Consider the following 15,111-nt stretch of genomic DNA (forward strand, 5'->3'; position numbering starts at 1 on the left):
AGTGGGAAGGGAAATTTTGCTCGACGAGGTTAACATTTTCGCAGAGAGCAGGCGGACCTTCAACACAAGGAGGTTATAATGCCCTGCAGGATGTTATGCTTTCCTCCATGCCTTCAACATGATGCAGTTTAAAGTAGAGGCATCTACCATCTTCTGCTCAAAACATAGAAGACAGATAGCAGCACCAGCAAGGGCATGAAACATGCACAATAACAACACAAATGCGAGCTCAGAACACACATTCCGGCATGAATCGATTCATTTGGAATGCCGCAGAGGAATGATGTGCATAGTAAGGATTTAATTTTTTTTGCTCTCTTCAGCCAATAAATAAAATTAAATATGGTCAGGTGGATTGTTGGCGAGAAGACCAAAGCTGACAGCGAGACCAACGAATTCCTGCACGTGTGTTTGTTTATATGAATCTCTCCTCTCAAATCGAAATGGAGGACGGAGGGGATAAGGCTGTCGTCGTAAATAAGAAGACGTTGAAGAACCGAAAGAAAAGATTGAAGAGGAAGCTCAAAGCGAAAATGATGAGTGAGTCCTCCAACAATCCCCAAGGTCTTGACGGCGGAGGTTCAAACCCCCGGGGAGATTCCAAACTAACGGAGACGGACCCAACGAAAAGCAAGATGCCAACTAAACGTAGACGTTTGAAACAAAATGACAAGAAGCGTAAAATGCTGAAGAAGCCTCGCGAAAATGGGAACGAAGAGAACATCTTTGATTATTATGGTGGTGGTGATCAAAGGAATGACTCGCAGTTGGAGTGCAGCGACGGGGATGTGATGGAAATCACTCCTGTCATAGACGTTGAATCCGGTAAAGAAGTGGCTCCGTCTACTCCGGACGGCAAAGAGAAACGACTCCAATCAACAAAGGGGACCAAACCCCAAAGTTCCAGGTTTCGGGATCAGTTGAAAGGAGGAGCACCGGCTGGCGACGGGGACAGCTCCGAAGACATCCTCATGGCTCAGTGTGAGCTGCCGGTGTATAAAGTCAGAGAGCACCTCACCAGGAAGTTGTCTAAGAAAGATTGCCTCATCATCAAAGGCGATACTGGTAGTGGGAAGACCACGCAGATACCACAGGTGAGAGGGGGAAAAAACAGTGAAAGGGGTATCTAGGTCGAAACAGAGTTTAGTTATTACTTATTGCATGCCAGACCCTCAAGTTGCAACCTGATGGATAATGTGGGGGGGGGGGGGAAGGAAAGTTTTTTTACAGCTTATCTGTGTTTTTGTTTCTTTTCCCGTCCTCCGTTCTCCGCTTCAGTTATAATCTATTTACTAATCAGTTATTTGCCGGAATAATCAAACGGGCATTCACACATGCTTAAAAACTACGGAATTGAATGGACGGTACACTGGTAATAACCAATTGAAAAAAAAGGCAGAGGATACTTATATTGGGCTGGACGTTTAATTGGTGTATGGCAGTATGTATTTGTATATAAACAAAAAAAAAAAAATTATCGCATCTATGTAACATAAGTGTGATGTGATGTTGCTTTTATTTTTTTTTAACAGTTTGCCTGGGGGGAAGGGGGGGGGGGTGTATTCTTCTCTCACTGATCTGCCACCCCAAGCAACAAGACCTTTCACCCTTAAGGAAACCCTCTTTCACCAAGGGCGTAAAGTTATTGAAAATGTTGGGGGGGCTCAAGCCCCATACAATGGAACCTCGTTTATTCGTCGCGTCGTATAAACGAGGTTTTTAAGCACGTCGCCGAACAGTCGGGTCAAAGCGTCGTATAAATGCAAAAATCGTATAACTGAAACGTTATCTCTACCTTACTCTTCCGCAAAAATTTCCCTAAGAAAACTAAAAATTATTGTAATTCAAAACCATATTTCATGAAATTGAAATCAAGAAAAAATTATATTACAAAAAAAATTACTCGAAATACAGCACTAAGATTGACATAACATTGCTGTTTCATAAACCTCAAGCACTCTTATGATGCTCCTTTCAAGATTTGAAATACAAAAATGCGTTATTTATAAACTTAAACAAAAAATTCATCTGTGTTGTTCGATTTCTATATTCAAGAAAAAAGTCAATAAAGCATCGAGTTCAGCTCTTCTGAAAAAAATCAGTTCTGTTTTAAAGAACTGTTTTTGCGTGCGTGCATCTACGGTCAACAATCAACCTCCGTTAGCAGTCAGTTCATTTTGGAACTTGCAACAGATATTGTTGAAGCCACCTCCATTCCGTGGTCACATCCGCAGGAACACTTTGAAAATGATTATAATTTTTTTCAAGCACTTTTAAAGACTTGAAAATGAACTTTTTCTCCAAGGATTTTCAAGGAGGGTACGAACCCTGTCCCTATATATCAGGGCTTGACAAATCTCGGGCTCCAGGTCACCATGGCGACTAGAAAATCTGTATCGGCACCAAACATTCTCTGCATGTGATTGCTAGAGTGGAATCATAGGATGACGAAAACAGTGTGGCTTTCAACATGGGAGGGGGGGGGGTCCCCGTAAGTCCTGAAAAAATCTAAAAAACATCATTTCGGACCGTTTTTCTTCAGCAAAAACCATGCTTGGCTCTTCAGGAATATGGCTGTTTCCTACATAGTTTTTGATTTGTCAAGATCGGCTATATTCAAATGACATCAAAACAGGAATCATTCAATGTTTTAAAACAGTATTGAAATTTATACTGGATGAAAAATTCAAAAAGCATGGTCATATAGGCTTATGCAGCCAGAGCCGCTATCCTATAAAATGTTTGACAAATGATTTTACTTCATGTTCATTTCCTTTTCTCTTTAGAGGTGGGGGGGGGGGAAGAGGACAAAATCACTGAAAATATTACGATTTGATATTTTGGTTTTTTGTTGGTCGGCATTTCTTCGAGCAGAAATACTTAATTTTGTTTCATTTGTGTTCAATAATGTGCATTTCAATGTAGTACAGGAGTACCGTATTTGATTTGCAAAAAATTCAATATAAACAAACAAAACAAAAATATTAAAATGTCTGAGTGAGTACAGTGTTTAAAGAGGAAAAATGCAACACCATACTGAGCTTTCACGTATCAATAATGAGAAAATTATTGCGTAATTAATGACAAAAGTTCGGTGTAGATAATATCTGATATGGTGATAATCTCATTATGAAATCAATGATGCAATAATTTTATTGCATCAATTAAAAAAATGTGAAGGAAGAGCAACTTTTTTACGCAATAACCCTATATAGTCCCGTTGATTTTTGAATAGACATGGTAAATGGTCAAAAAACACAAACAGGTTTTTTGGTATTTCAGAAAGTACATCCTTTAGTGTCATTTCAGTACAAGGTACAGCTATATAAGTACAATAATTTTTATCTATCTAGAAAAAGCTGATTCCTTGTTGGTGTCATATTTGAGAGCTGTCCCAATTTTACGTGCTCAGATTTATATTATAGCACCAAATTGAGGGAAATGGAAATAAAATTCAGGGACGAAACTATTCAACTTTGCTGAGCAAAATTCTATCTGTTTATAGATAACATTAAACTTAAGGCAGACTATATTTTACCCTTAATTAATTATTTTAGCTAGTTAAATCCAGTATAATTAATTAAATTGCTGTGATGATGTATTGTTTCAGTTAAAAATATGCTAACAGTGCTAATTTACATCGGTTTCTGGAAAAAAAATAATTTTCAATACGTTTTATGGAGAACCATAGAGGGTATAAAAACATTGGTTTCGATTTTATTTGGCCAACATAGGTGATCAGTTGCTATTAATATTAAGGTGTGCCGCAGATAGCAAACGTTTAAAAATCCTTTGGCATAGCAGCTCGCTTATTTTTGTTAACAAACACTTCAGTATTAGTATACTGAAATATAATACTGAAGTCATACTGATATCAGTAAAAGTATAAATACTTTTTTTTAAATTCATAAATCAGAAGGGGGAAAATCTTTGTTTACATATAATATACGTCTGAGCGAGTGCTTATTAACCGAAATTTTAGTATTTGTATAACACTTATATTCAACGTATAGTGTTTTTTGCTCATATACTACTGATGTATGTAAACAATTTCAACGTTGAAGGACCGGTAATTATTTTTGGTCAAGCATTATCTTATTTGCAATCATTTTCAATAAATCAATTGGTATCAGTTTTGACCATAAACACCCACGTGATAGATATGCCATTCATATTTTATCCTAAAAATTAATTTTAACAAAAATAATTTAATAATCTAACGATATAAAAATTTTCAATCATGTAATGCTGACCACGGCCTATCGAAAACCACGGTTTAAATCACCAGGAATAACCAAACATAGCAGCAATAGCAAACAGTTCGAATGAAACGCATATTTATACATTTCGTTGATTTAAAATAAATATTTCTTGTATCCTCATGTTGTTCATGTCACATACTCACATTTAAATTTACGCAAAAAATACACACAAGAACCTAGTTATACAATTATATAGTATTTACTCTATTCGCTAATAAACTAAACATCTTTGACCCTATTTATGCAGGGTTATAATTGTCGACTTTTTTCTAGGGGCACTTCAAGTCAAAGGTCCTGACTTGCAGAAAAACCAAAAAATTTGGGTGTCATAAGATGTTTTTTTTTACACAAATTATTTTCGACTTATTTTGTTCCTTGTTATTAGAGACCACTGTTTAAGCAAAACAAATTTGAATAATCCAACTCGCAGTTTTCCAAACTTTTTGTTTCATCGTCCTCCTCTTCAGAATTTGTTTTTTTCTCATCCCCCCCCCGGACCTTTCCATGCCCCCAAGGGGCGATATCGCTCATTATAGGATACTCTGATCTAACTGATCATAACTTCAATAACAATCTGTTCCCATTCTTCTAATCACTATCACCGAATATTATTACCAAAAATCTCTTGTGTTGTCTGATCAATAATTTCATGGTAGGTTTTCTTTCACCTTTCGTAGTTTTGTAATTTCTGAACTCCGGATAATCCACCCTCGGATAATCGAGGTTCTACTGTACTTTCGATTTCTTTAGCAATCTTGTTCCAAACAATGTTTGTCGTAAAAGCTTTTGGCCTCAAGAATATCTGTATAAACATTTTATGCAATCGCAAAATTCCCAAAAAATTAGAGAAACTGCTAATGAGGTTGTACTTACCAAGATTATTGTTGCTCTGCTACAAATTGGACTTTGATGATGATTCCTTCATCATGAAGGATGAGTAAGGATGCAACGATCGATCAGCGTTGACTTGAAAATTTGTAACATGAACACTCAACGATGACACTTGGATTCAAAAACAACTGGATGTTTCTTCCTCTTCTTATATGCTATAGTTAATATGACAATCCTGTTTTCGGTATTGTCAACTCTGTACAGAAAAATTTCTCACGTCTTCGTGCGCAACCATTTGTCGGCAATTACCTTTTGTAACTACTATAGTTCTGCTGGTCAAATCTGATTTGACCAGCCGAATTCATATTTTGTGAACATTTCGGATGTCTTTTATTCTTCGTTTTTTTCTCATGGTTAGTACATCTGGACAACATAAAAATGTAACACTGTGCTAGCTTCCTGAAGGAGGGACACATAGATGTGTGTTACTTAAACACCTATAAACACATGATTCAGTTAGATGGCGGTATCCATGACTGAAAATTTCGAGAAAGTTCTCATGCTTCGTCAGGGAAAAATTTCCAATACATCTGGCTGCCCATTCGTGTGCGTCTTTGTTCGGAATTCGCCTATATATATGTGTGTGTTTGTGTATGCTCCGCCTCGCTTCAGGGCAGTTGTATTCTAGAAAGGCTACTAAATTTCTACAGTGGAACAAAAATAGTCAAAGCGCCGCTGACAGGAAAACTACAACATCCATCTCATTATTGCTATCATATACTTATAATACATTGCTACCTCCAGAGGGGTGTACAAACAATGAGGAAGGAGATCGTACAGGAAGCGATATAGACCCGTCAACCAGTTCCCAAGTTAACAAGTGAGGAGGGGTTGGGGTGTATTCTGTTGAACAGTTTTCTCCTTTTTTTTTTTTTTTTTTAAACTCATAATGGGTATCTGTCACAGGCATAGTACAGAAGTGCATTCAAGAGGATTCACTGATGGCATTTTCTACTTCTGTCGCCAGCCGATCTACAGAGACAGTAAACAATCCTCAGCTAAGAAAAAATAAATTAGTGATTTCTCTTTTCTGATGCCCGTGTCAGAAGTACGTGCTTTGTTGTCCTCAATGGTTAATCCTGCCTATTGCGACCCAACGCTTTTCTTTGATCTTGTCCCAAAGCGATTTGCCTTGTCCTATCTACTCGCTAAAGCTGGTTGTCTGGAATAACTACTATATGGTAATACAGGCCCCCTAACTAGGCTGCGGCAACCGGGCCACATGCCTAATTGGGTGCCACAAAATAATGTACATTTATTTTGCATAATAATAATCCTTTCCAAGGGCCCCCAGAAAAAGTGTGCCCTGGGGGCCCTGAAAAGGCACGCTATGGTCCTGTGTTCATAGAAAAAGAATTTTCTCGCTAAACATGGAAAGAAAACCTATAATTTTTTCTTTGTTGAATTAATTTTCAATTTGAAATCTTATAAACGGATGACCGAGAGAGAGGCTTGAAAAGATCTCTCGACCAAAGATCTCGTTGTAAAGTCATAACTATTATCATCAGACATACATTGCACTATAAACATGCCCCCCCCCCCACCGCTCAACGGTGGGACTGACCAACACCTTCTAGAGCAAGCTGCTTTAGAAGGTATTGGACTAACAGGGCTCCAGTGCGGGGGGACGATCCCCCCCCCCCATCATTTTTTGTTTTTCACACGAAAAATTCACTATATCCACCAAAGGCCCCAGCCTGAAGCCCTGATGCAGGATAGGGGATGCCTATAACATCTCTTTTATAGTTCTTGCCAACAAAATTAGTGAAATGGGATTACTCGTTATCAAGTTATCGCAGCTTCCGGTCATTTTTATTTGGTCCCCGAGTGACGTTATACCGAGGACTGACTATTTATGATTTATTGAATTTTAAATAGATACATTTTGCGGCACTTACATACCGATATTGTGCATGCATTTCACTATTTATAAAGGGGTGGCCAACCTGCTTCCTTAGGTAATTGAAGATTAATTTTTACTTTTTAAATTGAAGAAATTCTTTTCAATTTGTGAGCGATATTTTTCTTATGAATGAACGAGTCTTGTAGCCAACTTGTAGGCGATCTCCCCCCCCCCCCCACCGATAATGTGTAGTAGGCCATCTTTGCAATGACCTAATTGATAACTTTTTATTGAATTAGTTTTAGTTTCGTTTCTCATCTTCGAAATTACCAACCAGATGGGGAGAAAACGTTGAGGGGGCTGGGATATCACATACCTCATTGGCGTTGCTGTCACTGCCTTTTCAGTCACGTCATCAATAAAAATTATACAGTTTGTACAATTTTTATTGATACACATGCACAATTTAGATTAGGATGTTCAGTTTTCCTACTCAAAAATTCAAAAAAAAAATTCTAATTTTCTTTTCCTAAATGAGCATTCTTACGAAAACGAAGAGCCAGTCAAATTATATTAGTGGAGGGTGCAAATCTGTTCCACAAAACAAGGGTTATAGTGTTGACTACTCTTTAGGAAGACGTTGACTGAGGTGTTGGGCAACATTTAAAATTTCCATGAGTGCTGCGAACGTAAATAGTTCAGGAATCCCTTAGTTATAAAGATAATATTTTGTATTAATTGTTAAAATGTAGTGGTGACTTAACGAATGGGCCAATAAAGCCCGGTCGAGGGGTTGGTCTTGGACCTTTGAAAAATTATCACTTATTTTTCATTTCCTTTTTTAAAATCAATATTATAATTCACTTGTTGTTTATTTGATTCTATGTTCTACCCCCACCCCCAGTCAAATTTTGTTGTAAAGGGGCTTGAAAAATGTTTTGGCATCGGTCCTCAAGATCTGTTATGAATGGGCATTTAGAATGTGCTTTTTTCCCCAATATTTTTCAAAAAAACATTGGGGGGGGGCCTAAAAGTTATTGGTCCTCCCGCATATACGGGACTCAAGCGTGTACGAAGGAGAGGGAGAATGCATTGCACAATGGTTTTTTCAGTAATTACTGGGGAGGCTCAGTCCCCTTACAAAATTTATTGCGGTGGGGGGGGGGGGCGCTCAAATGGCCTCAGCCTCTAGGTTCTGGCACCTATTCTTTATAGAGTGTAATTTATTTCGGTTTCAATATCATTGCTTCCCAATTTTCAACCTCCCCCCCCCCACCATGCATCTTTGGGCTTATTTTCATGTCGGCGCCATGGCCGTCCTCCGGTCGCAGTGAACAAAAGAAGAGACACTCAGTTTTTGCCACAGGCAAAGAAGAAAGAGCCCCCTCAACACCTGAAAGAATCTTCCTCTCAGCTGTGCCTTCTCGCAGTAGTTAAGGATTGGAACCGATGGAGGGTGCAATTGGGGATTGAACGGCAGGGAAGAAATGAGATAAACGTATTGTCATGGAACAAGAAAGCCAAAGACCATCCAGATTTTTTAAAAGAACTAAAATTTTGAGCAGATTGTTTCCATTAACTAATTCATAATTAGGACAACTTTTGGTTAAAAAAAAATTTTTCATCATTGCAAAATGAATAAGCCATATTCATACGAATTTTTGGGGGGGCTGAGCCGCGTCTTCAAAAATGTTGGGGGGGCTCGGGCCCATGGGCCGTATAGAAGTTTACGCCTATGTCTTTCACAACTTATAACGCAGGAAATAATGACAATAAGAGACATAAAAAAAAATGCTAACGGAAGAAAATAGCCAACTTGAAAGAGAAGCGCCAACATGCTAGAAAGGAAACTGTCAAAAAAAGTTGCGTAAGAAATAAAGGATTTTACTACAGCCGTTATAGCAGTGAGAAATACCTATTAGAATAAAAAATTGAATTTGGGGTGAAATTGAATTTTGATGTGTGGAACACATGCATCTCTGGATTGGCAAACATTGCTGGGAAGGATCCCTCATCAGGGGATTCAAAAAAGGGAGCTTGCATTCAAGGCTGTACCGGGGGGGGGGGGAACTTGAGGGTCTGGTCTCCCCCCAGAAATGTGAGAAAATGACCTGGTAAAAAGGGGAAAAGACACCAAATCTATTGTGTGACCAATTTGGTCTCCCCCCCCCCCCACCACTAAAATTCTAGTGGTCCCTGCTTCAAATGAAATTTCTGCTGACGGGCCTGCTTGCATTGCATCTCTTTGATTTTGTATAGCCAAGGCTGCGGTCAGAACTATGTTGTGCATGGGGGAGGGGGAAAAGAAAAAAGTGGAAAAAAAAGAGTGATAGCAACAGCACGGCGAATTCGCAAAGCAGTGAACAGGGGGTCAAGGTGAGTGAGCCTATGCAGATACACTTTAAAAGTTCATCCACATAGGAGTACTAAGGTTCTTTGTGGCAGAGGAATAAAAAATTTTCCCAGTTTTTATATATATATATATATATAGCTTTCCTTTTCTCCAACACAGGAACCAGTTGATAACACATATTGAAATATGGCAGCCTTTCACCATACCAGATCCCACATCATGATCGCAATCATGCGGCCTCCAGAGATCACTGCCGAGGTCCTTGCTGTAGGATATGGGAGAGGGTAGCAATGAGAGCGGGGAATTGCTCAAAATTTACCTTTTTTGTTAGTGGAGGGGGAGTTTGCTGATCATTGACCTTTACTCACTGGGCCCGTAAAATCAAAAGTTTGGGAAACGCTGATCTAGAGATTTTACTGCATATAATCAATATTGAATCATTTTCTGTATTTTTTGTTTTCAGTACATCATCGATAAAGGGCTGGCTGGTAAAGAAGGAGTCATTGCAGTGACGCAGGTACTGCTTTTTTTCATAAATGTAAATACCTTCATAAATAAATCATTAACGATACTTCCTTAATACAGTGGTCCCCTCCAAGGATGAATCGCCAATGCAGGTTATAAAATCTTGCCTTATTTTATTTTCTCTCTACACTCTTGTCATTCATTACCTTAGTGAAATCATAACCGTGATCTTTCGGGCATAATCATAATTGCAAAGAGTAGGCGGGGCGGGGCTTGTTAACAAAGAAGTACCCCCAGTAGCTGTGGAATTTTTACTTTTATGCAATTTGAGCCTGATTGAATCAAAGATTACAATCCTTTTCCCTAACAATGGGCACAAAATGAGATTATTTGTATTCTTTAAGTTAAACATAAAACTGTTAACTGTTTTTGAATGTACTAATACTTGTAAAAATACCAATCGCTTCCCAGGTTTTCTTCAATTGCTGGGAGGATTGAAAAAGTTATAAACTATTATAAAGGCATGAACTATGATGCATAATACTGGTGGCATTAAAGAAGTGATAAACCATTGTAAAGGCATGTGCCCCAAAGCAGAATGTTTTGCGATGTTCTGCAACGAGCCCTCAGCTGACTGAAAATGTTCTGCGGTAAAAATTCACATATACATAATAGCGTTTTTCTACACTTTTCTTAAAATTCTTCCAGATTGTTCTGCAACAGCACTGGTTGTTCTGCGACGTACGTCGCACATTTCGGCATATTCTGCTGTGGGGGGCATGTGCACATCTGAAACGCATTGTTAAGGAACTACGGTAACCAAAGTTAACGTTCCGAAAGTGATTGTTGGAGCCCCAAAAAACCATTGTTGCCCAACGGTTTTTGCCTATTTCGGGCATTTGTCCAGCTCTGATGAACTTTTAAAGTAGCCTATGGTTCAGTCTCAGTCCTGTTTGGTATATATGCAAAATTTGGCAACGATTGGCCTAAAATCATCGATTTGTATAAAGAACAAACATACATACTTTCACATTTGTATATAAGATATGAAGGTATTATTTATACCATATTTTACCATAGTTATTATTTTTTTTGTTTCTATCCAACAAGCCAAGAAGAGTTGCTGCAATATCGATAGCTGAACGAGTGGCCAGAGAACGACAATGTACAGTTGGAGAAGAGGTAATAACATACAGACAAATTCATAAGTAAATCACTGCGTCCTTGAAAATCTATCTGGTTAAAATAACAAGGTTATATATGAAATATTTCATGAACGAAAAGTAGTAAAAAGTAGATACATTTCGTAACTTCAGAAATCACTGTAAGGTACAGTGCTCTGAAGCGATACGATAAGTGACACAACGGCAACACTGACACGAATTGGTTAAAAACCTGAATTTCAAGTTTTCTAACAAATCTGTGTTGATGTTGCGGATCGTGCCATTGTAGTATCGCTCCAATGTGAATCCAATCTAATACTATGATACTCCCCAAAGCATAATGCTTTTTATTATTCTGCAGCGGCACGACTGTAAATGATATGGGATAAAAAAAAGTCTCATAATAGTGATTGGTTACACACACGAGTTCCTTCTTTTCTTAAAATTCTTCCCCTCGATTTGCAATCATGCACAGTTTCTTTGAACATTCTGCTTATACAGTGAAACCTGTATGAAACAGAACGTCAACAGACTGAAATAATATCCCATTTTAGACAGATTTCTGTTTTATAAAGGTACATAGAAAAGCACTAATCATTGAACAGACTATATTTTGATTCCATTTAAGACAGGTTTCCATCTCATACAGTGTCTGTCTTAGACAGGTTTTGCTGTGCTGGGTCCAAAAATAGCACAGTAGACTCAATTAATCAGACATTCAAATGTTTGATGCTTCCTCCACATCCCGTTGGATCGAATGGGATGTATGAGAACAGTTTTTTTCCTTCTGGCATAACATGTTTTAAAATGTTAAATGTGCCTTTTTATTCCAATTGCTCTAAAGGCCCGTTTACACGAGTTAAGTGATTAGGTAGTTAACTGAATTTTAAGTCAAGTGCTCAAAGAAATGTTATCAACATAAGTAATCAAGTAGTGAATGCTTATTGAATAATACAAGGCCGCGCCTACTGGCACATGTGCATAGGGCCTACTTTACTGGAAAAAATAAACAAGATTATACTTGTCTCTTTGGCAACTTAACAACTAAACATGGTATAAACAGCCATTAACATCCTCATACATTTTGAAAGTATTTGACGACACTTTATTGAATTACTTGAATGGGCTTTAAAACAGGATTCCCCCCCCCCCCCACCTGAAGCTAAAATCCTTTTTTATATTCAGAAATTGTGAGGAGTTATAATAGAACTGCCTATTCCATAGATTCCCTTGTGAAAGTCCTCTGGCCGAGGAACTATTAGTGGTAAATTGGAAGAATCTCTAAATATGAACTAATTAAAGGGACTTCTCCCCCTTACATAATTATTCATTCACTATAGGGAAGCCATTGCAAAATCAGCGCTCAATGTACACAGACCATAACAGTTATTACAGCCCAATTAGGGCATTATAAGCTCAGTATGAAAATTATTGTCGATAAGGGAGCCGCTGTGGGGGATCGAATGGTCATAGTTATGGACTCGCATCGCAAAATCCCGGGTTTGATCTCCACCGGCACCACAGTGGTGGTCAGCTGAAGTTGGTTTTCTGTGGTTTCCAACTTCGAGGTGCAAATGTGAGCTGATCTCCCTGTTAAAAAGTCTTGTCACAGAGAGCAAGCCTACAATGATACAAATCTCCAATCACTACACTTCACTCATACATGGCAGCTCTGAAAATTCAAAACACGACACTAGATACACACTCAGACTGTTAGGTACCTACACGCTCACTCATTCAGCAGTAAATTGCTGATAGCGATAGACCGGAGTTGTTCTCGGTTTGAATGAATGTCAGTAAGTGAGCTTTTTGACCTCCTGCATAGTTTTGCAGAATGATAACAGTGACTTGTGTGTGTGGGGAGGGGGGGGGGGGAATCTTTTCCCAACTTAGCTTTGAAATGCGCAAAAAGAAAAAAAACTTTCGACAAAAGAAAAAAAGGTAACAAACTGAAATCTCCGGATAACTGTAAACAAATTTTTCCTACATTATAATATTGGTTCATTCAATACTTGGTGAAAAGTGATAAAAATACCCGAATGATAACATTATCCATGGTTCTAATGTATATAAGTGGCATCTACTGTAGTACAAAAATTTGTTGTTTAATGTTTTTACTCTTAAAAAAATTCCATGAATAATATATTTTTTCTGTTTACCGAGATGATTTTGATTATCTGACATATGCCCATCAAAATTCACTGAACCAGTTTTTATACGCATTTTTCCTAAAGGTGGGATATTGCGTCCGATTCGATGACATGTCATCACCCGAAACCAGGATCAAGGTAATTATTTGTTTTCATTTTGATGTCATTCTAAATTTGTGGGAAAAGAATATTTAGACACTCATTAATAAGTTAACATTCACTAATAATGATTTTCATTTTTTTTCCCCTTAATGTCATAACACACAGCTGAAGTTAAAGATAATTAATAAATTATAAAACAGTGAAAGTAGGGAATAGTCCACTTCTTGACGCTAATGTGGCGCCATGTTGTTACCTCCATACATAATGCCATCATTTCTGCGTAGCTGCCAAGTGTCTCCCAGAGTTCTACTCCATCTTTCAGGTTCCTGAAAAGTTCTTAAATCTTTAGAATTTTGACCCTGATTGGAAATATCTCTGCTGTTCGGAAAAAAAATGATTCCTGTAAATAGTTGGTTGCCTCTGCACTCCCCCCCCCCCCCACCAAAAAAATATAGATTGCATAACTGTTAAGTCTTCCAGATTTCCTGCGAGGCTCTCGAATTTCTACTCCATCTCTAAAACTCCAGAAAAATTCTTATGTCTTCAGAATTTTGACTGTGATTGGAAAAATCCCTTCTTTTGGGGGCGGGGGGGGGGGGGAGAATTTATTCCAAAAGAATTTACTTGTGTGTGCAAAAAAAAAAAAAAAAAAAAAGAGTTTCTTCTGTTTTTTTTTTTTCATTCTGGAAATGAAGTCACAAGCCTAATGTAAATTACAAAAGTTTCCAGCAGTGGCTGCAGGGTTGTTTGGTTTAAACCTTGGTTTTAACCAAGTGGTTTTTTTAAAAATCAAATAAAAGTGGCCTAAATATAATTTTTTTTCCTTGAAAAATATCATATTGGTTCATTATTAGCCAAAATGTTTCATTTTTACCACATTTTATATCCTTGGGGTACATTCTGATGGTATATCTTTAAATGGCATAAGATTTTATAAGTGTTTTTTTTCAAAAAGCCTCATAAAAGTGGCGAATATGTATATATTTTTTTCATATCAAGTTTCTTAGTTATTTAAAGTTATATACAAAATTCAAAATTTCTCATTCTCACAACATTTTCTGAATTTTGGCTGCATTCTGATGCTCTATCTTAAGCAAATTCATGAACAAGGATTGCATCACACATCTAAGTGTAGAGGTGTTTTATCTCACAGGATTTCTTTTTCCCTTCACAAAGAAGCAGCAACAGTAGTGACACCATCATGCTAGGGGCAGGTGGTCCTATAATCCAATAAAGACACCAGCTGTCCTTAAAGGACAAAGACTAGTGTACTAGTTGTTACATTACCTCAGCATACATTTGCATTTTCTTTCCTATAAGAAGTAGCACATCTCCTACTGTATATCTCCTAGTCTTAATATTCAATAGTTGTTTTTTTTATACTTTCATGGTAAGCCCAGTTAATCAAGGTTCTACTGTATAATAATAACAGATTTATGAAAAATAATCAGCTATATACAGGGTGATTATAATTTGAAGTTTTGATTCCAAAACTATTCAATAAGAAGTACTGGTCAGAATGACTTGAAAATTTGCATAGATACTCCTGAAGCAATGGAAGTTTCTTTTGCAAAAGGGAAAAAAAAGTGCAAGTAGTGTAAACTGTGCAAGTAGATGATGCTGTACTTGGCCAGCAGTATAATCTACTTTGTGCAACCACAACATTTCGGCACTTCCACAGCATCAGTGTGTGGATAGAACTTCTATCAAGATGCACATTGCAATACAACAAAACAGCTGCTGAAGACTCATTTTGGCAGGATGCACCTTAACCCTTGCAACTTCTGGCTGTGGGGGTACCTCAAAATGTTATAAACAGTGGTCAGATTGCAAACTTTGGTGAATTGCAACCTCCATCACATTCCCTATATGTTAGAAGTTC

At 37.7% G+C, this 15,111-nt stretch overlaps 1 protein-coding gene across 1 annotated transcript in view; it reads left to right on the forward strand.

Moving 5' to 3' along the window:
- Nucleotides 1-15,111, forward strand: part of LOC149070784 (ATP-dependent RNA helicase DHX33-like) — a 42,993-nt gene continuing 27,882 nt past the window's right edge. The window contains exons 1-4 of the mRNA XM_089248564.1: nt 1-1,094; nt 9,813-9,866; nt 10,925-10,996; nt 13,212-13,265. Of these exons, the coding sequence (XP_089104690.1) occupies nt 420-1,094; nt 9,813-9,866; nt 10,925-10,996; nt 13,212-13,265 (855 nt within the window). The 5' untranslated portion in view covers nt 1-419. The remainder of the gene's footprint in view (nt 1,095-9,812; nt 9,867-10,924; nt 10,997-13,211; nt 13,266-15,111) is intronic.

Source organism: Pholcus phalangioides, unplaced genomic scaffold (assembly GCF_987345545.1).
Source record: "Pholcus phalangioides strain wild (caught in Gottingen) unplaced genomic scaffold, Ppha-v1.0 ptg000020l_1, whole genome shotgun sequence".
In the NCBI taxonomy this organism is placed as follows: domain Eukaryota; kingdom Metazoa; phylum Arthropoda; class Arachnida; order Araneae; family Pholcidae; genus Pholcus; species Pholcus phalangioides.